The 25,783-nt window shown below is 50.8% G+C and overlaps 2 protein-coding genes across 4 annotated transcripts in view; both read left to right on the top strand.

The window, feature by feature from the left end:
- Positions 1–2,664, top strand: part of WDTC1 (WD and tetratricopeptide repeats 1) — a 68,181-nt gene extending 65,517 nt beyond the window's left edge. For 2 of the 3 annotated variants that reach the window (XM_046013539.1, XM_046013533.1), the window contains exon 16: positions 665–2,664. In XM_046013539.1, the coding sequence (XP_045869495.1) occupies positions 665–862 (198 nt within the window). In that variant the 3' untranslated portion in view covers positions 863–2,664. The remainder of the gene's footprint in view (positions 1–664) is intronic. The other variant, XM_046013549.1, reaches the window with a different exon arrangement.
- Positions 2,665–13,963: 11,299 nt separating this feature from the next.
- On the top strand, positions 13,964–25,084 carry TMEM222 (transmembrane protein 222). Its single transcript, XM_045980891.1, has 6 exons — positions 13,964–14,209; positions 19,636–19,720; positions 20,924–20,955; positions 22,492–22,588; positions 22,672–22,802; positions 23,957–25,084. The coding sequence occupies exons 1-6, from the start codon at positions 14,016–14,018 to the stop codon at positions 24,042–24,044; spliced, it is 627 nt and encodes a 208-aa protein (XP_045836847.1). The 5' UTR covers positions 13,964–14,015; the 3' UTR covers positions 24,045–25,084.
- The last annotated feature ends 699 nt before the right edge of the window (positions 25,085–25,783 follow it).

Raw genomic sequence — 25,783 nt, 5'->3', positions numbered from 1 at the left:
CCACTTGCCTCCCCTTTTTAGCCAGCAAAACAGAAGTCAAATGGTGTATCTAATTACAGAGGCAATTTACTGTGAATTTTAAAGAGAACCCTACGGGCCTCTCCCATGAGGGGAGGAAAAGCAAGATAAAGGAAGGGTTGTTGGGAGTGCTGACAGATGAGTAGGATGGGGGGTGTTGTCTGTTCCTCTGCCCTGCGTATCTAGTAGGTGTGCCCAACAGACCCTGGTGTGAGTCCTCCCACATGTGTCCATGTATGGGCCCCCCATGTATATAACCCCACGTGGTAAGCCCCACCATTTCCTGTATGGAGTCCCACCGATACGTACCCCAATAGGGGCATGGCCCCCCCAGTGTGTATCCCAGCATGTGTACCTCCATACATATCTCAGTGTATTGTGTCCCCTCCCAGTGTGTACTGCAAAATGGGCCCCGTGTGTATAACCCCACATGGCATGTCTCCCTCACATCTGTATCCTGGTGAGCACGTGTCCTGTACATTCCCTGGCATCCCCATCTACATAGGAGTATATGTACAGCCCCACGTACATCTCTTGGGATGTCCAGCCACCTCTACGTATACCGCCCCGTGTGTGTGTGTGTGTGTGTGTTTGCCAACCTCCCCCACACACCTCTCTCCCGGTGCTATGTGTGCCTTCCCCACAGAGCGAAGACCTCACAGGCCGAGTTGTGGAGGACATGGAGGGTGCTTCCCAGGCCAACCAGCGGCGCATGAACGCCGACCCACTGGAGGTGATGCTGCTCAACATGGGCTACCGGATCACAGGCCTGAGCAGTGGAGGTGCGGGGGCCTCTGATGACGAGGACAGCTCCGAGGGCCAGGTTCAGTGCCGGCCCAGCTAGACCCTCCAAGCTCTGGTCCCCGGCCCCTGCTACTGGCTGGACCCTCCACCATGGGCAGGAGGTCAGGGGGTTCTGTTTTGGTTTGTCTTCCCCCCTCTCCCCATTTTTTTTCATTTCCCTGTTTTGTTTGTTAGTTTGGCATTGGGGGTGGGGGGTTGCTACAACTCACTGGCTTTCAGACTTTGGGGCAGATTGCCCCTTGACTGGCCCCAGCTCTGAGCAGAAGAGCAGGAGGGGAAGCCCCTCCAGACACCACCCACCTCCCATGTCCCTGGAGGGCTATGGCCCGCCTCAGGTTGGGAGGCAAGGGCCAAAGCTGTCTTCAAGGACTGCCCTACACTTCAGTTGGCGGCAGGAAGGGGAGTGGAATTCCAGTCCGTAAGGGCTAGCCTTGACCTGTTGCCACTCTTGCTCCTACGGGCAAGGCTAGCTCCTCTGTGGCTTCAGGGAAGGTTCTGAAAAAGGATGGGGTCCCACCCTCCCTCCAGAGCCCTCATGTCAGGGTGGAAGCCGAAGGAAGGTGGGAGTCCTGCAGTAGGCAAGGCCAGGCCCCTGCCTGGGCAGGAGAGTGTCCTCGCCCTTCTCCCAGTGCTGGCTCCGGACCCTGTGCCTGCGCTCATTGGCCACCTCCGGGGGCTTAGCCTTTCCCAAGGGCCCTGGCAGAGGGTGGGGCACCATGCCATAGCCTTCTGCACTGCACTATGACCACTCCCACTCCCCTTTCTGGGGGCTCCTTGGCCTCACTGTGACCTTTCTGCCAGAGCTCCCAGCCAGGCCTACTCTGCTGAGGTGGCGCTCCCTGCTAAGGGCCCTTTCTGCCTTTCCTCCCACCCCATATGCTGAGCCGCCACCAAGACCAAAGAAGTGATGGCTTTTCTCTGTCTCCCTGCTGCTCTGGGGGGAGGGGGGTGGGTCTCCTGAGCCACTCAGATGGGAAAATCCCTAACTTGGCCCCCTCCCTCCTCAGCAGCCCCAAGCTTAACACTGGACAGCAGTCACCCCACCACTCACCAAGCCGCTCTCTGCCCCCTTGGCTCTCAGCTGGGAGCTGCTCCTGACAGTTGCTCAGCCTTCCTCCCCTTCTCCCTCCTTCTCCCCTCAGTGCTTACTTGGCTCCAGCCCTCCAGCTGCAGCCTCTGGGGAGCAGCAGCCTCCCTTCTTCCCTCCCTCCGTCCTTCCCTCCCTCCGCCTGGTCTCTGCCAGGTGCCTCCTCTCAGTCAGGCTTCTGAGCAGCCCTGGAGACAGGAGGGCCATGTTAAAAGCTTTTTCACAGTTTTAAGAAGACGGGGGGTGAGGATAGTGGTGGGGGGTCTGGCACCATCATTGCTTTAATCCCAGCAACACAGGTGGCAGCTTCTCCCCCCTCCTCCCCACCCAGTCCCTCTCCCACCCCTCTCTTCTAGCTTGGTAATGAAGTATATTTATTGGTGAAGGAAACAGCTGCTGCTGCTTTTCCTGCTGCTGGGACTTGCTCCCCTGTCTCTTCTCCATGACCTTTCTCGAGCCAGGGAGGGGAAAGCAGGAGTACTGGGGCTGGGCCCTGGGGCCCAAGGACCAGCAGGGGCCCCTTTTGCTTTCCTGTATTCGAGCCACCTGCCATTTCCTCTCTGCCTCCTGCCCGCCCGTCCTGTGTCCCCCATCCGTCCCCCCCACCCCCCCACCCCTGCCTGCCCAGCCTGGGCCCTGCAGTGTGGAGAGACACATAAGCCTTACTGTCCTCTGGGGGCAGGAGCCGAGCCTTTTTGTTGCTCCGCTCCCAGGAGAGTGAGGGTGACGCAATTGATTAAAACCATTTTGTTCTAGGTGTGGCTGCTGGCATTTGTGGGGTGCAAGTGGGTCTCAGAACCAAAGTGAGGGTACCTGATCCTCACCTCTGTAGCTATGTGACTTTGAGTAACCACACCTCTGCTGGGTAGAATGAGGCCTGCCTTGTAGGATCCCTGTGAGCAGCAAGGCTGAGAGCAGCAGCACCTGGCCCTGTTGGCTGTGAATTGCAGTAATCAGCTTTCACTCTCCAAGCTGTTTTCTCATCTCTGAAATAAGGAGGTTGAAGTTTTAGTGGCTTTTCAAACTTCTAAAATCAACCCAAACAAGAAATACACATTTTACATTGTGACCCAAAATACCCATGCTTATTTGTGTGTATATAATGAACATAAGTTTTACACAATAATATTTACCGTTGCTACATGCAGTGTATTCTAGTGACCATTCTGTTTTATTAAGGCAAAAAAAGAGGCTGGCCATAACCCACTAAATGGATTTCACAATGTGATGTGCCCTGGATTAGAGGGTATCTTAGACCAGAGGTTCCCAGACTTTCTCAGCTCATAGCACTCACCCAGTATTAGTGGCTCAGTAATTCTCATGGAGCCTCTAAACCAAAAAAAAATGCCCAAGAGTTCTATTTATCAAGTAATTTTATTCAAATTACATAATAAGAACTATGTGGTACCAAGTCATTTTTTTAAGTACATAAAACTAGAAGAAACGGTATTTTTATTTATTCTTAAATACAATACTAATGGGGTCTGTGTGCTTGTTGGGCACTATAAAGCTTCTCAAACTTTCTAATCCCATTGGACCCTACTACCTATTCCACACTGACTTTGAATTGCTTTTCATGACAGCGACCACCAAAAACCCAGCTTCTCAAAGATGATCTAACCAAAGGAATGTATCACAACCTAATGATGAAACTGTGATCTAGCTTGAACTAGTAGATCTCTCCATAGCCAACAGATGTTGAGTGTCTCCCAAATTTAAAATCCCCTATCGTGCGTCCTGTGAACTTGTTGGGGCCCGCCAAGGTTGTTGATGCACACTTTCAGGGCTGTGATTCGGTATTGTGGGAACAACAGCTTCACTACTGAAATTTTGTCATTCTTCTGTTTGTACATTTGGAGAGAACAGAGTGATGGGAAGGCAGCAGGGTATGCTAGGGTCTTCTCGGTTTAATTCAGGAGACAGGAAGGAGATCCTGACAGAAACAGAAGCACAGCAGGTGGTGTTACGAAGCAGGTGTTTTGGACCCGTGTCACTTCTTGGTGTCCAAGATGAAGTCTGTATTCTTTTTTTTTTTTTTTTTTAAGATTTTATTTTTTTATTTATGACAGAGAGAGATCACAAGTAGGCAGAGAGGCAGGCAGAGAGAGTGAGAGGGAAGCAGGCTCCCTGCCGAGCAGAGAGCCCGACGCGGGACTCGATCCCAGGACCCTGAGATCATGACCTGAGCCGAAGGCAGCGGCTTAAACCACTGAGCCACCCAGGCGCCCCGAAGTCTGTATTCTTTTGACAGAGAGATCACAAGTAGGCAGAGAGAGAGGGAGAAGCAGTCTCCCCACTGAGCAGAGAGCCCGATGTGGGGCTCAATCCCAGGACCCTGAGATCATGACCTGAGCTGAAGGCAGAGGCTTACCCCACTGTGCCTCCCAGGCGCCCCCAGGATGAAGTCTTTAGAAACTTCCTCATGACATTTGCAGACCAGGCAAGGGAGGGGCAGTGTCCCAGGTCAAGACACTAGTGTAAAGTCACAGATTCCCTCCCAGAGCCCGAGTGATTGAGTTCAGCTGCACTGTTCAGGGTGGAGTGGCTTATGGGCCGAAGGGGCAGTCCAGCTGCAGAGTGCTCCCTGTGCTTGATGAGGGGCTGTAGGCTGGGCCCTGTAAGCAAGAAGGAGCCACTGGAAGACTTCATTCACCAGGGGCTCCCTTTCATTTGGAATTGGTACTCCCCCTACCCTTTTTGTAAGTAGACTTTGTCTTTTAGAGCACTTTAAGGCTTACATTCGCTTGCACGGATACTACAGACTCCCATACATCCCCCTCTCTCCCTGGCTCAGTTTCCCCTATTATGACCATCTTGCATTACTGTAGTGCATTTCCTACAATTAATGGACCAATACTGATACATCATTATTAACTAAAGCCCAAAAGGTTCACTTTCTTTACAGTTCTGTGGGTTTTGACAAATGCATAATGTCATGTATCTACCATTACACTGCAGAATAGTTTCTGCCCTAAAAATCCCCTGTGCGGGGCGCCTGGGTGGCTCAGTGGGTTAAAGCCTCTGCCTTCAGCTCAGGTCATGATCCCAGGGTTCCGGGATCAAGCCCCGCATCAGGCTCTCTGCTCAGTGGGAAGCCTGCTTCCTCCTCTCTCTCTCTCTCTCTGCCTGCCTCTCTGCCTACTTGTGATCTCTGCCAAATAAATAAAATCTTAAAAAAAAAATCCCCTGTGCCCCAGCTGTTTACACACACACACCCCTTAGGAATGATCTGATAAAATATGTGCAAGATCTATATGAGGAAAACTATAAAATGCTGATGAAAAAATCAAGGAAAATCAAAATAAATGAAGAGATACCCCATGCTCATGTATGGAAAGGCTCAATATTATTAAGATGTCATTTCTTCCCAACTTCATCTATAGCTTCAGTGAAATCCCAATCAAAATCCCAGCAACTAGTTTTGAGAACATTGGCAAGTGGATTTTAAAGTTTATACAGAGAGGCAAAAGACCCAGAATAGCCAACAACAACAATGAAGTCAAAAACAAAGGAGGATTGGCATTACCCAACTTTAATCTTTATCATAAAGCTATAATAGTAAAGACTGTGGTACTGGCAAAGGACTAGACAAACAGATCAATGGAATGAGTGGAGAACCCAGAAGTAGATCCACATAAATACAGTCAGCTGATCTTTGCCAAAGGAGCAAAGTCCGTTCAATGAAAAAAAGGACAGTCTTTTCAATAAATGGTGCTGGATTTAAACACTGTACACCAGGGGCGCCTGGGTGGCTCAGTGGGTTAAGGCCTCTGCCTTCGGCTTGGGTCATGATCCCAGGGTTCTGGGATTGAGCCCCACGTCGGGCTCTCTACTCAGCGGGGAGCCTGCTTCCCCCCTCTCCCTGACTACTTGTGATCTCTGTCAAATAAATAAATTTTTAGAATCTTTTAAAAAATAATAAAAAAATAAACACTGTGCACCTTTCACAAATGTTAACTCAAAAGGGATCATAGACCCAAATGTAAAACAGACTTCTAGTCTAGAAGATAAATAGGAGAAAATCTGGGTGACCTTGGGTTTGGTGATGAGTTTTTAGAAACAACATCACTCTCTCACTGTCAAATAAATAAATAAAATCTTTAAAAAAAAAAAAAAAATAGAAACAACATCAAAAGCACAGTCCATGAGTGAATTAATAAATTGGGTTTCATTAAAAACTTCTCCAAGAAGTCATTATTACAAGAATGAAAAAGGCCAAGGACTGAGAAAATATTTGTGAAACATGTCAGATAAACATGTCTATACCCCCACATACACAAAGATCTACAAAGAACTCTAAATATTCAACAGTATGAATATAGACAACCCAATTTATGAATGGGCAAAATATCTGAATAGATACTTCACCCAAAAAGGATATATAGGGAACTAATGAGCATACAAAAAGATGCTCAGCATTATGTCATTAGGGGAATGCAAATTAAATCAACAGTGAAATCTCATTACACACCTATTAGGATGGCTGGATTTCAAAAACTGACATAACCAAAGACTGACAGAGATGTGGAGCACCAGGAATTCTCATTGCTGGTGAGAATGCAGAAATGGTACAGCCACTTGAAAAGACAGTTTGGCAGTCTCTTACAAAGCTGAATATAGTCTTAACTGTAGGATCCAGCAATCGTTCTCCTTATTATTTACCCAAATGAGTTGAAAACTTAGATCCGTGCAAAAATCTGTATACAGATGTTTGTTGCAGCTTCATAATTCCCAAACTGGAAGCAACCAGGAAGTCCTGCAAAGGGTGAACTGATAAGTTGTGATACAGACACACTGTTATTCAGTGATAAGAAGAAATGAGCTATCAAGCCACAAAAATATGGGGGAAACCTAAAATGCATATTGCTTGATGAAAAAAGCCAGCCTGAAAGTATGATTCCAACTATATGACATTCTGGAAAAGGCAAAACTAGAGTAAGAAAGGTTGCATGGTACTCCATTTTTAATATGTTTCTGCTTGTGTGATTCATCCAAAACTCTCACCAGCCTTACTGATAAGAGAGGCGGGGTCAGGGACGCCTGGGTGGCTCAGTGGGTTAAGTGTCTGCCTTCAGCTCAGGTCATGATCCTAGGGTCTTGGGATCAAGTTCCATATTGGGCTTCTTGCTCATCCAGGAGTCTGCTTCTCCCTCTGCCTGCTGTACCCCCTGCTTGTGCTCACTTTCGCTCTTTCTCTGACAAATTAAAAAATATTTTTAAAAAAACTAAACTTTGATTAAAAACAAGAGAGAGAGAGGTGGGATCAGATAAGCCCGCCCAGTAAATGCATAGCAAAACAGTTTTTTTTAATATATATTTTTAAAGATTTTATTTATTTATTTGACAGAGCGAGAGAGCACAAGCAGGCAGAACAGCAGAGGGAGAGGGAGAAGCAGGCTCCCCACTGAGCAGAGAGCCCGATGTGGGACTCACTCCCAGGACCCTGGGATCATGACCTGAGCTGAAGGCAGACGCTTAAGCCACTGAGCCACCCAGGCGCCCTAGATTTTTTTATTTTTAAGTAATCTCTACACCCAGCTAATGCAGGGCTAGAACTCACAACCTCAAGATCAAGAGTTGCAGGCTCTACCGACTGAGCCAACCCTGGCAAGCAAAACAGACATTAGAATTGGCCCCCCTGTGGGGAACCTGGGTGGCTCAGTTGGCAAGCATCTGAGTCTTGACCATAGGGTCATGAGTTCAAGCCCCTGCCGCCATGCTGGGCTCCACACTGGGCAGGGAGCCTAATAAAAAAAAAGAATTGGGCCACCTGTGTTTGTGGTGGGTAGGTGTGGCCCTAGAGGCCTGCTCCGCTGTCTCTGTGCTTTGGCACATGCTGAAATGTGGCTGCAGAATGTAAAGGGCAATGGGAGACAATCTAGCTCAGAGGTTCTCCACTCTGGCTATGCTATCAGAATCACCCAGGATTCATTCATTCATTCATTCATTCATTCATTCATTCATTCATTCATTCTTCTTTCTTTCAAGAGGGTGGGAGAGCCACAGAAAGGGAGGGAGGAAGAGAGTCTGAAGCAGCCTCCATCTGCTCAGTATGGGGCCCACCATGGAGCTTGATCTCATGACCCTGAGATCATGACCTGAGCCAAAATCAAGAGTCAACTGAGCCACCCAGGCGCCCCTCACCCAGTGTACTTTATTTTTTTTTTAAGATTTTATTTATTTATTTGACAGAGATCACAAGTAGATAGAGAGGCAGGCAGAGAGAGAGAGAGAGAGAGGGAGGGAAGCAGGCTCCCTGCTGAGCAGAGAGCCCGATGCGGGACTCGATCCCAGGACCCTGAGATCATGACCTGAGCCGAAGGCAGTGGCTTAACCCACTGAGCCACCCAGGCGCCCCACCCAGTGTACTTTAAAAACTACAACTGTCCCACCCCAGAGGTTGTTTTTTATTTGACAGAGAGAGAGATCACAAGTAGGCAGAGACGCAGGCAGAGAGAGAGAGGGAAGCAGGCCCCTGCTGAGCAGAGAGCCCGATGCGGGACTCGATCCCAGGACCCTGAGATCATGACCTGAGCCGAAGGCAGTGGTTTAACCCACTGAGCCACCCAGGCGCCCCACCCAGTGTACTTTAAAAACTACAACTGTCCCACCCCAGAGGTTGTTTTTTATTTGACAGAGAGAGAGATCACAAGTAGTCAGAGACGCAGGCAGAGAGAGAGAGGGAAGCAGGCCCCTGCTGAGCAGAGAGCCCGATGCGGGACTCGATCCCAGGACCCTGAGATCATGACCTGAGCCGAAGGCAGTGGCCTAACCCACTGAGCCACCCATGCGCCCCCCCCCCAGAGGTGGTTTTAATTGATCTGAGGTAAGACCCAGGCATCCAACCTTTATTTTTAAGCATCCCAGATTCATTCTAAGTATGGCCAGAGCTGAGGATCACTGATCTAGCCCTAAACCCCACATTTTTGAAAGAGAGACAAGGGGTTCCAAAGAGGGGCAGGAAAAAGGGAAGGGCTGTGCAGGGATCTCAGAAAAAAAACCAGGACTGGATCCCTAATCTCTGATTCCTAGTCCAAGTGTTTAAAAATCATTTTATTATTTAAATGTTTTGACACTTTTTTAATGTATTTTTTTAAAGATTTTATTTATTTATTTGACGGAGAGAGATCACAGATAGGGAGGCAGACAGAGAGAGAGGGAAGCAGGCTCCCTGCTGAGCAGAGAGCCCAATGCGGGACTCGATCCCAGGACCCCGAGATCATGACCTGAGCCGAAGGCAGCGGCTTAACCCACTGAGCCACCCAGGCGCCCTTTTTAATGTATTTTTTTAAAGATTTTATTTATTTATTTGACAGAGAGAGATCACAAGTAGGCAGAGAGGCAGGCAGAGAGAGAGGAGGAAGCAGGTTCCCTGCTGAGCAGAGAGCCCAATGCGGGACTCGATCCCAGGACCCGGGGATCATGACCTGAGCCGAAGGCAGAGGTTTTAACCCACTGAGCCACCCAGGTGCCCTGCTGTGACACTTTATGAGCTCTTCCTCTGTATTAGCCCTGGCTTAATAAAAGTGTACACAACAGACTAATCCCTGACCTCCTGGAACCTCCACATTATCTGGAAGATGTGGGCTAGAAATGCAGATTGTGCATGGTCCCTGTAAAGTGAATTTCCCTGGGAATCATGAGTCCTCCCCTGTACATTCTTCCATGGAGTTCCCCACCATTTGCTAGGCTCTGTGTCTGATAAGGGTAGTGTGGGAGGAAAGCATTCTGATGGAAATAATGGCAGGCATGCAGTACTCTATTGTTCTATCTTGTTCTGCTTCCTGCTGTCATTTCTTTTTTTATATATAAATTAGCCTGGTCCTAATGAGGCTATAGTTTGCACCTGTTTTGTGATTTACAGACTCTCAGGCTGGTCTCAGCCTTATCACTCTTCAGTAGACCTAAGATGGCTCACCAGCAGAGAGAGCCAGGGTCAAGGAGACTCAAAACCCCAACTTTGTCTAATAGGTACTTAGACCTCAGAAAAGCTCCTGAACCTTTCTGGGCTCATATTCCCTATCAGTCAAATGGGTATTTTGATAACTGCTCTGGTTATTTCACTACATTGTAAAAGGCCCCAAATCACTGTGAGAGTATGTGCATCAAAGTGCTTTTTAAGTAAGAGTTCTATAGTTGTGATGTGTGGTTTTCACTGCTACAGTAGCTAACATTGTGTATTTGGGGCCAGGAACTGTTAAGGTCTAGCTGGTCAAATAAACCTTAAAAGAACTCTCTAAGATGTGAATTATCGTTTCCCATTTTAGATATGCAGAAACTGATCCCAACAGGCTCAGTTACTTTCCGAAGGACAACCACTGACAGGGCTTAGGTGGAAACACTGGGCTTGTTGGCTGACTCCAGAATTCATGTATTTAACTGTCTTGCTTTACTGCCCACCCGGGAGTAGGAGACTTAGCTTTTGGTCCTAGCTGTGCTTTCGATAATCTTGGGCAAGTTTGCCCATCTAAAAAACCGAACAGAGAAGGAAGTCATTTTGTAAACTCTAATGTCCAAAGGGTCAGAGTGTCTGTTCTCAAATGGTCCTCTCTCTACCATGGAAAGGTTTGGAGCCATCCTGGAAGATAGTTCAGGGCTTAATGGGGAGAATCCCAATCTCCAGGAGCCAGAGAAGGTAATGAGTGGAGTAGAAACAGAAAGGCTGAAGTAGAAACAAAAGGCTGAAGAGAGGACTCTGCCCTTCCACACTCCAGACACACTGCATGATACCCAGCAGCAACTCCAGCCTGCTGCGGTGACCACCCCTGGCTCAGCCCTGCTGCCCTGGGTTATTGATTGAGGTGATTCTTCCCCAGAGTCCTTAAGGAGACCATCTATGATCAACAAATAGCAACGGTGACATTCCCTGAGCACTTCCTATCTTCCGGGTGCTGTGCTTGGCTACAGGGACCAATAGATCCATTCAGACCCCTTCTCAAGGAGTTCACAGTCCCTCAGGGGAGACAGACATGTAAACAGCTAATGCTAATGCAAGTACACATGAATATTCAATAGGTAGAAACACAGCCTTCGTGCTCTGGGAGCAAAAAGGGAACATTTGCCAGAAACCTTGAAAGTAGTATAGGAGACGAGGGGAAGGGCATTCCACTGAAGCAACAGTGTGAGCAAAGACATGAGGTATGAAGTACAGGAATCATTTTCTGAAGGGCAAACAGCCCAGCGAGGTTAACTCCAAGCAAATCCCGAGGGACACAGTGAGAGATGAGGCTTGTAAAGTAGGCTGGGGTTTAGAGCCAGACCATGGGGGCCTTGAATGCCAGGATGAGGAGTGAGACAGTCTGAGGGAGGTGGCGTGTGAGCCTTGGGGACTCAGAGATGGGGCCAATGGAGGGGGTGCCCCGACTCCCACCAAGAGAACGTGCCCTGAGTTCACCCTTCAAACAAGCAGCATCTTGCCCTCGAAGATTTCCCAGTTTGACAGTTCCGGCTCTCCTATCCTTCCCTCCCCCAGCCAGCCCTGTAAGTGGATCCAGATGGTCATTCCTATTTTAGGTCGGTGTGTGTGTTGAGGGGAGGGCTAGCAATGAGTCCTATCAATCCTTTCCTGAGCTGTCAGAGGAGCTTCTTCCAGGACCCTGCTGTGATCCTCTGAGCCTGGAAGGAAGTGTTAGTCTTTGATGGAGATTTCCCATCTGTCTGTGGGTGATAGAGGCAGCAGCAGAGCAGGCAAGGCACAGGCTAGGGAGGCTTTTACATTGGGTGAGAAAACCCAGGTGATATGTGCATATGAGAGGGGGCTGTGTGGACAGGCTAAGGGGTGGCAGGGGGAGAAGCTTGGGGGAGAGACCCGAGAGAAGTCAGAGGAGCTGGCTTCTTTCTCCAGGAACCTGGCCATCTTCATGCCTCTGCTTCTGTAGCTGCCTAGGCCAAGGAACTAAGGATCTCTGATCAGACACTACTCCTGAGCACTGTGCCCACGAACACCCGTGGGCCCCTTTAAAAAGCTTGGAACACCAAGAGGTAGCAGGTGATGAGCTAGGTTCCTGCCCTCGGACTGTGTGTACCCAGCATTTGATACCCAGCTTTTAAGTGTATGCCATTCATTCGTTTTTGCAAATATTAAGCAGATCATATATACTCGACACTACTAGGCACTAGGTTTACAGAAGTGAACAAGACAAGGAGAGTCTCTGCTCTCAAGGAGTTTCCAGCCTAGTTGGGGAATCCAAGAGCTACAAATGTGCTATGAAGGAAAGGAAGAGGATGTCTCAAGGAGATTAACGGGCTTTCTGATTTTGATTGGGAAGGACTCTTGGAGAAAGCCACATTTAATCTGAGACTTGCAGGATAAATAGAAGTTAGCCACTTTAAGGGGGTGGGGAACAGTCAGCAGAGGAGTGTGAGCCAAGTCCCTGGGGGCATGAAAGTGTGTGGCACGTGAGAGGAACTGATAAAAAGGCCCCGTGGCCAGAGTGTAGTGAACAAGCAAGAAAAAAGGCAAGATGCAGGGCCTTGTAAGCTATGGTGAGAGTGAGAAGCAGCTGAAGGCTGGCAGAGTAAAGTTGGTCCTTGTGTTAGTACTACCAAATTGTGGCAGACCCTAAGACTTAACTTTGGTTGTTTATTCATCAATATATATATAAAATAAATGATTAAAGGGCACCCACCAACCCTGTGCTAGAATTATGGATTGACAGTGATGATGGAGGAATATCTAAGGCAAAGACCTTCCTCAGAGCCTGTGATCTGGAAGAGATTAGGTATCGTGATGAGTCAAGAAGTAATGTAATTTATTCATTCAACAAACATACACTGCACACCTAATCTATGCCAAACTGTGCTAGATGCTGGTGTTGCTCTGCAAAGATTACGCTCTACACATGGGTCACAGGAGAGGCACAAACCTACTCAGAATCGTTTTCAGTTGTGATACCTGTAAGGCCTTTATAAAACATACATTCAATCATTAAATCAAGAAACATCTAGTGGGAATCTGCTCTGTACTAGGAGCTATATGATAGCTACTGAAGTCAAGGAACTTAGATTTCATAACAGACATACCCCCAAAATACATTAAAATATTAAGTGCTACAAACAGGAGATCAGGGTTTCTATGGATCAGCGTTGAGGAAGGGTAATTCAATGGAAGAAAAAGACGTTCCTAAAAAGGCATAGTTCCCATTTTTCTGATTTTGTCCCTACCTCCTCCTAGCCTGATTTTTAGCTGCCTTCCTTCTTGTCCCCATATTTCCCCTTCCCATCCCAAGAGATTCCATTTTCTTTGGCTATCTTGGCATCCTTTAAAAAGCCCAAAGAATCCAAGATTTAAGCCTGCCTGCTTTATATTGGTTGTGTGTGATCTCGAACAATTAATGAACTTCCCCGAGTCTCAGTTTTTCCATTTGCCCGATGAAGGGATCGGATCACATCTAAGGTTTGAGATTTATTCCAGCCAAGGTGATATTCACACTCCTGCACACTGCGCTCTGCAAAGCCTCTTGCTTTGCACGGCTGCACGCATCCCTGCACCCCCACCCCCGTGCCACCTGGCAAACATCAAGACAGCTCAAATACCGCCCGGCAAGCCTCCCCTGCGTACACGCACACCACACAGCATTTTAGGCTGACCTTCCTCTCTCCGCTGCCACTGCCTCATGAGAGCCCACAGAATGGAAAGGACAAGGGACGCAGACTTGGGTTTGAGTCTTGGCCACTCATCTCACCTCTTGGGCCTCAGTTTCTCACATGTAACCTAGGGGAAATACCTAAATTCGCATGTCGAACCAGTCTATGGGGATTAAAAACAACGTATGTCAAGTGCTTGGCACCTAGGAAGCGCTCAATAAACAGCGGCTCTACCACACCTCTTGGGAGGCCTCAGCGTACTGAATTACGAAGTTCTCGGTCGGTCCCTCGCGCTAGACTGCGCGCCGCCTGAAGGCATCCCCTCCTCAGCGCTGCAGCGCGGGCGCAAGCACGCGGGGCCAAGGTGCGCCGAGGCAGGGGGCCAGGAGGGCCGGGCCCAGAGGGATGCGGCCCCAATTCCCGGGGGGAAGGCGAAGCCGGCGGACCCCACCTCCGGGAAGTGACGCCACCGGGCAAGAGGCGCTGGAGCACTGGCCGGCCGGAGCGGGGCGCGCGCAGCATGGCGGAAGCGGAAGGGAGTTCGGCGCTCCTGTTGCTGCCGCCACCACCCCCGCCCGGGATGGCGGAAGTGGAGGCGCCGACGGCGGCCGAGACGGACAAGAAGCCTTTCAGCGGCTCGGGTGGCAGCACCATGGACGTGGACCGGAGCCGTTTTCCCTACTGCGTGGTGTGGACGCCCATCCCGGTGCTCACGTGAGTTTCCCCCGGCTTCCGCCCGGGGACGGGGAGAGTCGGGCGGCCCCGGGCCCGCCTCCGGTTTCTACCTGCTGCAAGCCCTTCCCTCGGGTCCGGCCCGCAACCCTCGCCCAGTCACCAGAACCCCGCCACCTACGCGGTGCCAGTTTCTGCTGACGGACGGGACACGCTCCCCGCCCTCGTTACACCTGGTCTAGTCAGGGAGCAGGACAGCCGTAGACCCGGCGGGAAAGGTTCTGTGGCTGGGAAGCGCAGGACCTGTGGGCGTGCAGAAGAGGGGCCCCTCACCGGGTCTGAGGTGACATCTTCATTCACTCAGTGCTTCATTCATTGAGGCAAGCTTGCTGATCACTTCCTATAGGCTAGATTGAGTCCAGAGGCGGGAGTGGGAGTGTGGCTGAGACCACACTGCCCCCTGAGATGTCAACATTGAAAAAGCCCCCAGACATCTGGGAGTCCAGCCCTTTGTCTCGTAGGTGATGAGGCTGGAGATGACACACTATTTCAGTTGCAAAGCGAATTTAGGTCCCAGGGTGTCTACCTCCCAAAGCAGTGTTCCTTCCGTGGCCTCGTCCTTTGTCAGGAGAGAGAGCAGGTGCTCCTGTAGTGTGGCCACCTTTTAGGGAGGAGGAGCTCCTAGGTCAGGGGAGCTGGTTTGCTCTCCTACTTCAGCCTCGACAACTGATAAAAACACCCTTCACAGTGCTGGACAGTTGGCCAGGCTCTTTCACAGTCATTTTCTAAGGTAGGGATTTCTGAGATGATGAAGCTGAGCTTCCTCTGTACCATTAAAGGTCTTGGTCAGGTTCACAAGCCAATGAGCAAAGGCGTCCCAAACTCAGTCTTCGGACTTCATAACATGCTCTCTTTTGACTATCTCCCCTCACCTGATGAGACAAATTTGTTCCCTGTATCATAAGCAGCCAAGTGTTGTGGAGAAGGGACCATTTTTTGGCCTTGTATGTTGATGATACAAAAATGACCTTAATTTTTGTATTATGTTAAAATACTTCACTTGTTTGTGTTTTCAAATGCTTATGCATTTGTTTAAAAGCATCCAAGTCTGATTCCTTTAAAAAATAAAAATTTTAAGAAAGTGTGTTCATTCATTCATTCATTCATTCAGTGTTCTTGTAACACATTTGCTGAATGACTCCTTTGTGCCCAGAGTAGTTCTAAGTGATAACAATATAAAGTGACAGATGAAACAGATAGGATTCTCACTGTCATGGAGTTTGTTTTTTTTTTTTAAGATTTTATTTATTTGACAGAGATCACAGGTAGGCAGAGAGCAGGCAAGGCGGGGGAGGGGGTGTGGAGTAGGCTCCCCGCTGAGCAGAGAGCCCAATGTGGGGCTCGATTCCAGGACCCTGGGATCATGACCTGAGCTGAAGGCAGAGGCTTTACCCCATTGAGCCACCTAGATGCCCTGTCACGGAGTTTAAATCCCGGTGAAAGGAGATAGACGGTAAACAAGTAAGCTAGTAAGAGAACTTCTGATAGTGATTGGTGCTGTGAAGAAAATAAAATGTTTATGTGAGAATAACCGGAAGGGATAGTCAGGGAATATATCGCTTTTACTAAAAACATGTCTTCTTTCTTTAAGATCTCTGTTTTTTCCCTGTTCTCAGAAAAACATTCATAGAGTCCTCTGCTCTTCAGAGAGCTGATAGCAACATGAAATGGGGGCACCATAATCCCCAGTCACCTGGGCCAGGAGCAGCTCGCACCCTATTTCTGTTTGCATCTATGTGCATGTGTTCAGTAGATAAATAAGCCATAGCCCCTCTGTGGAACCTGCAGCAGGAAGGGAAGACAGATGAACTCACCATCGTAGTGCATCATGATGATTGCTGACCTAGGGTGCAGAGCTAGGAGTAGATGTGGCACAAGGAACTGTCATCTCTCTTTGGAAAGGGGAGCAGAGAGGAGGCAACTGAAACCAAAACTCTGTCCACCCCCTCAGAGACGTTGACAATTCTGCATGAAAAGCCAGATAATAGCTCCGGCTGCTAATAAAAGCAGCAAAGATTGGATACGTACTCTAAACATCTTATATTCATCATCTCATTCGGTCCTTGGTCCTTACGTCAACCTAATGAAAGTAGATACTGTCATCCCCATTTTGTAGACGAGGAAATAAAGGCTTAGAAGCCTACGGGGGCTCTTTCCACTGAAATAGTCTACCTTACCAGGTAGAGCTCTCCAGGGTCAGTAACTCCTTCCCTCCCTCCGTTCCTTCGTTCCATGAACAGTTATTGAGGGTCTATTATGTACTTGGTCTGAATAGACAGCAGTCCACAAAGCAGCTTTGGAGCTTGCCTTCATGGGATTTCCAGACTGACGAATACTTGGAGAGTTTTTTCTCTGTGGCCTCCATAGGCTCAGGGCTCTGCTCTTATCTCTGGACTTCACAGATTTCTGGCATAGCTGTGATATGTGGGTTACTGGTCAAACCGAGACCTTCTCCCCAACCAGATGAAAGGAGCTGGGGCAGAGGCAAAGGGGGGAGGGTTGTTCTGAGATCAGGGTCTGAGAAGCCAGAGGAGCTACTTTCCCATAATTCCGGTGCCCATTCTGTGGCCACTGTGGCTCTTTAGCAGTTGATTCTGTGCCAGTCCAGCCAATGAGATAGCAGGGGTTTATGGAACAGCTCATGGTAACAACATTGAGAAACTACCAAATGCAAGGAATTGTGTCGGGCACTTTGCAAGCAGAGCCTGTTTAATCCTCACAATAGCCCCCGCACTGAGGTCATTATTACTATCCACCTCTCACTGACAAAGTTGGGAATGAGTAACTTGCCCCAAAACAAAGTCAAGACTCAGCCCTGCTCCAACTTCAGAGCCTGACTCCACTCTTAAATTCAGGACATTCATTCATTCATCATTTATCAGTCAGTGAATTCATACCTCCAACTGCATGCTAGGCACTGCTCTGGGGACTAAAATAAATAAGAAAATCCCTGCTGTCTTGGAGTGTACGTCCTAGTGGGGAATGACAGTAACCATATAAGTTATGAAGGCAAATGAAAAAGAGCATTGAAGTGGAAAGATTTGGTGTGTTTGAGGAACCAGAAGCAGGCAACGTCGCTAGAAAGAGGGTTGAGGTGATTTCAAGGGATAAGCAGGGCCAAACTGTTGGAAGGAGTTTTAAGTATATTTTAAGTGTAACAGGAAGCCATTACTGAGTGTGAAGGAAGGGATTGATGGAACCTGAATTACGTTCTCAAGAGACCGCTCTGACCACACCATCCTTTCAGATTCCCCGGGCAGCAGTTCTAGAAAGGCCTCTGTCCCATCAGTCATAAAACTGCCCAGTGTCCCTTTTAAGGATCTTTTGAATCCATCTGCTTCTCACTACCTTACCACCAGTGCTCTGGTCAGGATCACCATCATCTCTTGCCAGTATTCCAGAATAGCCTCTGAGCTGGCCACCCGCTTCCCTCCACTCTTGTCCCCTCATCTTCCTCCAAACACAAGCAGAGTTCTGCTTTCTGCCTGATGACATCCTGTCCTTTCACGGCTTAGGGTTAAAAGTTACCTCTTCTGTGCCATTTTTGCTGACTGCTCCAGCCCCTAATAATCGCTTCCTTGAGCTGCACCTCCAGGTTTTGCCTCCCCTTCCCGAGCAGGGTGCAGCTTTGAAACCAGTGCTGGCCACTGGCCCTGGAGTGAGTCATTTTTCCCCCCTGGGAGTCCTTAAACTGGACCAGTCTGTTCAGCACCGAGGCCCTGTAGCACCCTGGTTCCCATGCTGCAGACAGATCAGGGGCTTCTATATGTTCTGCATATTGGGGCCCAACTGAGATTTTGGTTTTTTAAAAAATTTGGACTTTAAGTTCTTGGAATGCACCGTGCGTTTGTCCTCATCGATGTCCTTCCGCCTACTGTTAACTTCCTCATTTCCTCTAAGCAACCGTCCCTGAAACCCTCCCCCGCGACACACAGACTGGTGTTTTGTTGTTGTTGTTTTTCCTTAAGATTTTATTTATTTATTTATTTGACAGAGAGAAAGAGTGACAGCACAAGCAGGGGGAGCAGCAGGCAGAGGGAGAAGGAGAAGCAGACTCCCCGCTGAGCAAGGAGCCCAGCATAGGGCTCCATCCCAGGACTGAGCCACCCAGGTGCCCCCACAAATTGGTTTAAATGCCTCCCCCTCACTTTTTAATTTTTTAACTCTTTTTTTTTTAAGAGGTAGGTGGGGGTAGGGGGAGAAGCAGGTTCCCCCCTGAGCAGAGAGCCCGACGCTGGGCTCCATCCCAGGACCCTGAGATCATGACCTGAGCAGAAGGCAGAGTCTTTAACCCACTGAGCCACCCAAGCACCCCTATATTTTAATTTTTTTACTGAGATATAACACACTGCAAAGTGGACAGATCTTAAGTATATGGCTCAGTGAATTTTTGCATATATATAGATATATATATATCTACTCATGTCTCCCAGGTGAAGATAACATTTCCAGTACCTGAAAGACTCCCTTGTGCCAGTTAATTCTGCCAAAGAAATCACCTCTCTTTTGCCCTTGAGCACCATAGGTTAGTTTTACCTCTTCTTGTAGTTCGTATAAGTGGAGTTTTATGCATGGACTTTTGTGGAAGGTTCTTTCACTGCCTAATGTCTGTGAGAACATGTGTTGTATGTAGCCAAAGTGTGTTCTTTGTTCATTGTTACATATTATTTCATTTCATGACTCTACCTAATTTACTTACTCATTTTACTCTTGTTGGACATATGGATTATTTCTAGTTGTTTTTAAAATCAACTTTATTGAGGGGTGGGGGTTGAACAGGTGCCAGGTACTAAGGGGGGCAGTTGTTGTGATGATACCGGTTGGTGCACTCGAGTGATGAGTCACTGAATTCTGCACCCGAAACTCGTATTGCTCTGTGTGTTACTTAGCTGGAATTGAGATAAAAACTTGGGGGGAAATTCAACGTTATTAGGATGTATTGTATATGCAATGAAGTGTATACATTTTAAGTGTGCAGTTCAGTGAGCCTTGACAAATGTTTCCAGTGATGTTGAACGGAGGTGCTATGGATTTTCTTGTTCATGGCATTGGTGGACATAAGCATTTGTTTCTTCTGGGCGTACACTCTCAAGTGGGTTTGCTGAGGCATAGAGTAATTGCCAGTTTTGAAGGCAGTAGAAGCAATTGCGGTTGCCCCCCATCCTCCCCACACCCCATGTTCCTGTCCTTTGGGGGTAGCCATTCTGTGGGGTGCAGTGGTGTTCCATTGTGCTGTTCATTTGCCCTTGCCCCTCGTCTGTGCCTCCGCAGCCCTCCCCCGCCACCCTAGTTGGCATTCACTGCACGACGTTATATTCACATAGTCTCACACTGGGTAGAGTGTCCCCAGCATCTAACCAGTCGAAGACCCCCTAAGTTTTGCCCCTTCTCTGTCCTTTTTTTCACAGGTGGTTTTTCCCCATCATCGGCCACATGGGCATCTGCACATCCACGGGAGTCATTCGGGACTTTGCCGGCCCCTACTTTGTCTCGGTGAGTTCCCATTCTGCCCCCCTCTAGTGGGTTCCGAGGCCTCAGTGGGAGGCTGGCCTGTCTGGCCTGAGGCAGCTTTCCAGTCTCCCCAAGAGAATGCAAATACCAGACAGTCCTGGCCCTGGCCCTCTGCTCTTCACCAGTGTCTGACCCCTTTCCCCCTTCTCTTGCCTCCAGGACAGGCCAGGAGGGCAGTGTGGCCAGAAGGATTCTTAAGTAACTGACCCAGTCCTTAGCCCACCCCTGGGGTACCAAGACATGGGTAGGGGTTAGAGGCAAGAGTGGAGAGTCAGACCATCCAGGAACCACATCTGGACCTTCAGAAGGTGGGAGTCACAAGGTGGGGACATCGGGGAGGCTGATGTGGTTCCCTGGGTGTGGCCATGGAGAAGACGGGGTGGGGCTTCTAGAACAAACCAGCTATATTCTTAGGTCTGTTTCCTGGGGATGTGCCTGAGGTGGGGGCAGGGGTCCAACTCCAGATGAGCAGGGAGCGTCCTGCCTATTGCCAGGGTGCGGGTTCATCTCCGTGAGAGGCTGGAATGAGGAGCCGTGATGGTACCAGCTTGTTTATATTAATAGATGTCATGACAAAGGTCTTTTGTATATTTTATGGTAGTTCCTCTTTGACCTGCCCTGTTAGCTGGGTCTTCCTTCTGAACCCAGAATCTGCCCCGACCCTTATGTAGGAGGTCCAGGGCTTGGGTGAAACATATCCGTCATCAGAAGCCTCTCGAGCCCCCTCCTCAACCATCAGGCCTCCTCTGAATGATGCGGTCAGGCTGCCAGACACAGGAGCCCCATGTGGGCCCTGTTGTCGGGTCAGGAGGTCAGAGGGTGTTGTCATTTGTACCACAAAGGAAACTGCCTCCCTGTGATCACTCAGAGATTGGCCAGAGAACTTGGAGCAAATGAGGACCAGAGAGGGTGAGAGAAGTACCTGGAGCCACACAGAGGGGCTGTCATGGCTGGCACTCCAAGTCTTTGGTTTCCGGGTGCAGCGCTCTGGGCACTCCTGCTGTGATGTGGCCTTCTCCCAGAAAAGCTGCTGCTGGCCCTTTAGATGCTGTGCCAGCCCCAGAGCGGGGCCCAGACCCCGCTTCTGCCCCCCTGACCTACCACCTTCTTAGTCACTGCACTTGCACCACGGACCACGTCTGTCTGCCAGGCTCTCCACTCACTTCTGCTCTTGTCCTTCCGCAGGAAGACAACATGGCCTTCGGGAAGCCTGCCAAGTAAGTGATGAGCACCCATGTGACAAGCCCTAGGGCCGGGCCTTCTGGGATGCGGCGGGAATCAGCACCCTGAGGATGGGATGAGGGCCGGGAGAGCCAGGGTCCACCAGAGCATAGCACCCATGCCAAGCACCTGCCTCAGTCCTGGCTGCATTTTTACCCACAGACCACCTAGACTTTGCCTCAGCTCTGCGAGGTTGTATGCAGCTCCATTGGAAGGATAAGGAAAGAGAAAGGGCTGGTCATGATCACACAGGAAGTGGCAGAGCTGAGACTCACACCTAGGTGTCTCATTCCAAAATCTAGATTCTTCTGCCCCTTGGGAGTGAACAAGCCATTTAAGATGTAAAGGAGGCATTGCTTGGAACTCAGCTGGAAAGTTCTGGTTAGAATAAAAGTAGTCAGACCCTCTGGGAACTATTGCTATGTTTGGGTATTTGGAATCTTTGGTCTGTCTCCCTCCTCTCTCCCTCCCTTCTTTCCTTTTTCTTTCTTTCTTTTTTTTAAAGTAATCTCTATACCCAGTATGGGGTTTGAACTCACAGCCCCCAAGATCAAAAGTCTCATGCTCCACTAACTGAGCCTGCCAGGCACCCCTTTATTTCTTCTGTCTTGGGGGCCCACTCAGCTGTGGGCCTGGTGACAGGGTCTTAGTCATTGGTATGCTGAGAACAGCCCCTGTGGTCTGAGGCTGCCCCAGCCAAGTCAGGCCCCAGGGAGGAGGTGGTACCCACACAGCCGAAACAGCCTGCACTGGTTCCCTGCCCCCTGCTGACTTCCACAGGCAGGCGGAGATGTTGGCCGTGGACCTCTGGACTGGATGTCTGTGCCAGGCTGCTTTTCGGGGTCAGTTTTCTGGCACCCATTTCCAGGCAGGAGTCCCTGTGCAGCCCCATATCCAAGCCGTTCCCCACGGAGCAGCCAGAGGGCGCCCTGCCCTCCCAGCATTCCCCTCTGGAGCCCCGCTGGGCACTGGGTTGTTTAGCATAACTGCTGGCACCTAGCTTGAGATCAGTGAGCTTTTAGCCCCACGGGCTCTTCTCACCACAGTCTCCCATGTGGGAAGGGGGACAGAGAACTTGTGCTCTTGCACCCAGATAAACTCTGGGTGACATTCAAGTCCCCCAGCACGTGGCCCGGCCTGCATCTTCCTCCCTCTGACTCCTCCAGCAGTGCTCAGACTCTTAACCCCCCCCCCCCCCGTATAGGCCGCACAAGTCTGTGCCTCTCCCTCTGTGCGTGTTCCGCCCTCTGCTGGGCACAGGTAACCCCTCTTCCTTCACACGAGATGCAGATGTCACCCCAGAAGCCTCTCACACCGCCCCCCCCAAATGAGTTAGTCCCTGCCTTCCCCAGCATCCACAGGGCACTGTGTGACAGGTATCCACTGTGTGCCTTTTGCCCTGGGCTTTCCTCACCCCTGCAGCCTCCGCCCCCTCTCAGGACCCAGCACAGAGCAGGCGTCCGGGACATTTGAGAGCCAGAGTGACTATAAGAGAGGAGAGCCAGTGCCTAGGACCCCCTCTCTCCTCTCAGGTACTGGAAGCTGGACCCTGCTCAGGTGTACGCTAGCGGGCCCAATGCGTGGGACACAGCCGTGCACGACGCCTCCGAGGAGTACAAGCACCGCATGGTAGGTGGGGCGCTCCCCATACAGGACCCAGGGTGGGAGGTCCCCCACCGCCCAGCCTGACCCAGCCCTTCCCACATCTCTAGCACAGTCTCTGCTGTGACAACTGCCACTCACATGTGGCGTTGGCCTTGAACCTGATGCGCTATAACAACAGCACCAACTGGAACATGGTGACGCTCTGCTTCTTCTGCCTGCTGTACGGGAAGTATGTCAGGTGAGCCGTCCAGCTGCCACTCACCCCTGGGGCCGCGCTCTCCCGAGGATCCCGTCAGGGCCCTTTGTGGAGTTCTGCAGCCAACAGGGCCAAAGCAGATGCTCTTTGGAGCCATGAAGGTTCTAGAGTAACTAGCTGAGTTCCTAGTGGAGAGGAAGGTGACTGTGCTGCAATCCAGCTCCACCTGGGTCCAACCCCAGGCCCATGTGATCTCAGCCACCTGCCTTGGCCTCTCTAAGCTGCAGCTGCCCTTGGTAAAATGCAGCTGATGGTTGTGGCCCCTCGGAGAGGCTGTGAGCCCTCAGAGCCCCGTGCGCAGGTCAGGCGAACATGAAGAGCCTCGAAAGAAGGGCTGGTAACTGCCCCCACGGGATTCCCTTCCCACTCTTCCTCATCAGAGGCAGGGTTCTGGGCAGGTGGCCTCAGTGGTGGCCTGGGAGGACCTGTGAAGCCACAGCCTCAACCTGTAAGGTCAAAGGCATTATTCCAGTTTTCAGGTAAGGGGACTCAGAGAGCTTGAGTGATGCACCCACCCGGGCACCAGCATGGGCCTGGTCCCCCCCCAGCCACCTCTCCGGCCCTCCCACTAGCCACATGTGTCATTAAGAGCTTCTGAAAAAGAGATAGGGTCTTTTTTTTTTTTTTTTAATTCCGAAAGTCCTTTAGCGGTCCCCAGAGAAGACTGTAACTGCAGTCACACAGACACTGAGGCAGAGCCCTGACTTCCAGCCCCTCTGCTCCAGCCACAGCACTGCGCTGACTCCTGCCCGTCCCTCCCCTCCCAGAGGGCCTCATTAGAGGGCTTCCACACCAAGACTCAAGACCTCCCCAGAGAGAGCTGATTGTGGAGGGAGCAGTGAGGCCCAGAGCGGGGTGGGTGCGTCTCTCGTGCCGGCCCAGTGTGGTGTCAGATGTCTGCCAGGAGCCTGGAACAGCCCCTGCCCAGGACTGTAACTGGTGACTCTGCATTGTTGGTGTCGAGCCAGGCTGGGCCTGTTCCCTTGACTGACCAAGTCTGGAGGTGAGGGAGTGGTTCCGGGAGCTTCCTTAGGGACAGCAGCCCCATCTGGGCCAGTGGGCGGATAGGGCTCTATGAAACACACCCCAGTCCTCGGGCCCTTCCCATTCGGACTCCTGTCTCTCCTCCCTGTCAGCGTCGGGGCCTTCGTGAAGACCTGGCTGCCGTTCGTCCTCCTCCTGGGCATCATCCTAACTGCCAGCCTCGTCTTCAACCTTCGGTGATGGCTGTGTCCTGGCCCTGAGCCCACCAGGTTCCTGAGGAGGCAGTCGCCACCCCTTTTGGTTGCAGATTTTTTCTTCTCACCCCAAAAGGCAGGGATGGGTTTGCTGGTTTTGACCCAGTGGTCTGGGCCAGATGGGCTGGACAATGGCTGAAGATGAACATGGGGCAGGGGGGTGTTTGCTTGTTGTGTCTCACTGGTCACTGAGAACCTTCCTGTCCCCTCCTTCCCAGACTTGTGACCCCCGCCCTTGAGGTACCCTCTTTGTTCACCTGTTGGAAAGGCCTTAGCTTGCCTCTGTAGAGCTGCTCCTGCCACTGCCCACTGGGCTCCCTCTGCCTCAGCCCAGTGCCCGGCGGGGAAGGGGAGCACATTTGGACCATCAGACAAGGCCGCACAGGGGCCAGAGCTGGATTTGGAGCGCACCCACCTTCCAGGGCTCTGGTCCCAGGGTGGGTGGAGTACACTGAGAAGTTTCCATAAGCTAAGCTGCCCTGGGACCTTCACCACTAGTCTCTGGTATGGTCTAATAGGACTGGGTGGGCCCCCAGTCAGATGTCTACCAGCAGCTGCACTAGGGGCAGTTCGTGCCCCATTTCCTGGTGTCCTCCAGCCCCTGCAGACCCTGCTTCCTCTTCTCCCTGGGCTTCCCAGCACGTGAGTCCATCTCCCCCTGCAGTTGGGGGTCGGGGCTCCCCCAGCCAGCCCAGGGAGATGAGTGATGCTGCCATGCCCAGAGTGACTCCCTGTAGACCAAAGCAATGTAAACAGAGCTTGGCTCCAGCCCCAGGCATGGGCCTTGCACAGGCGCACTGGTGATGGCCCCATGGGGCCGGGATGCCGGAGGCCAGCCATCATGGCAGCCAGTGCCGTCAGGGAGCTGGAAGGGAGATGTTTCCTCCCACCTGCCACAGTTCCCCTTAACTTCAAATTGTGGAAAGGGCGTGTGCTGCCCCTCACCCCTGCTCCGTGGATTCCTTGCGCAGGGCTCCCTGGGCAGGGTAGTAAAGAGTTTGACTCCAGAACGTGTCTTGTCCTTGTTTTCTCCCTGGCGGGGGTCCTGATTGACAAAACCATCATTGAGTCCCCATCCAGTGTCTACCTCAGGCAGAGCTTACGGGGATGTCTGCTTCCCTCGGGTACTTCCCGCCCCGGGTCCAGGCTGTGGGAGCTCCTCACCCTTCCAGATCCACTCTCCCAGAGCCTTCTCAAGGCAAGTGAGTATGAAATCCTCCCACATTGCTTGTTGGGAAGAACTTGCAGAGCACTGGGAGGTGGGGCTGGGCAGACCAGCGCCCTGACCTGTCCCCTCAGCCAGGGCTGCACCATCTGGGATAAGCCAGGAGGATCACCAGAGCCGCTGGCCTCTGCCGTATCCAACGGTCATATTGCCACGTTCCCCGTGCTGACCGCCAGCCATCAGGTCATGGCCCCGCTCTCCAGCAAGTCGGCAGAACCTGCTCATTTCTGGTCCTTTGCTTTCCACCTATTGAAATCGTGGCCCTCTTTTCCAAGACTTGGCTTCAAAGCCTCTTCCTCGGTGACGTCTTTCCTAACCCTGCTCTATGTCATGTGTCATTTTAGTTGAACTCGCAAAGGATTTGGTCTCTGAATCCCGAGGATCTTTGGTGTCCATCCTGACGGCAGCCTTGGGGACAGCTGTAGCGGCTGGCCCCCATGGCCCTGGAGGGGCCTATAAGCTTATCACCCTTTGGAGCTGGAGTTTCTCCAGGGCAAGAC

The sequence above is a fragment of the Meles meles genome, chromosome 1 (assembly GCF_922984935.1).
Source record: "Meles meles chromosome 1, mMelMel3.1 paternal haplotype, whole genome shotgun sequence".
Taxonomy (NCBI): Eukaryota; Metazoa; Chordata; class Mammalia; order Carnivora; family Mustelidae; genus Meles; species Meles meles.
Note: the sequence above shows the minus strand (reverse complement) of the source record. Positions and strands in the feature narration are given on the sequence as shown.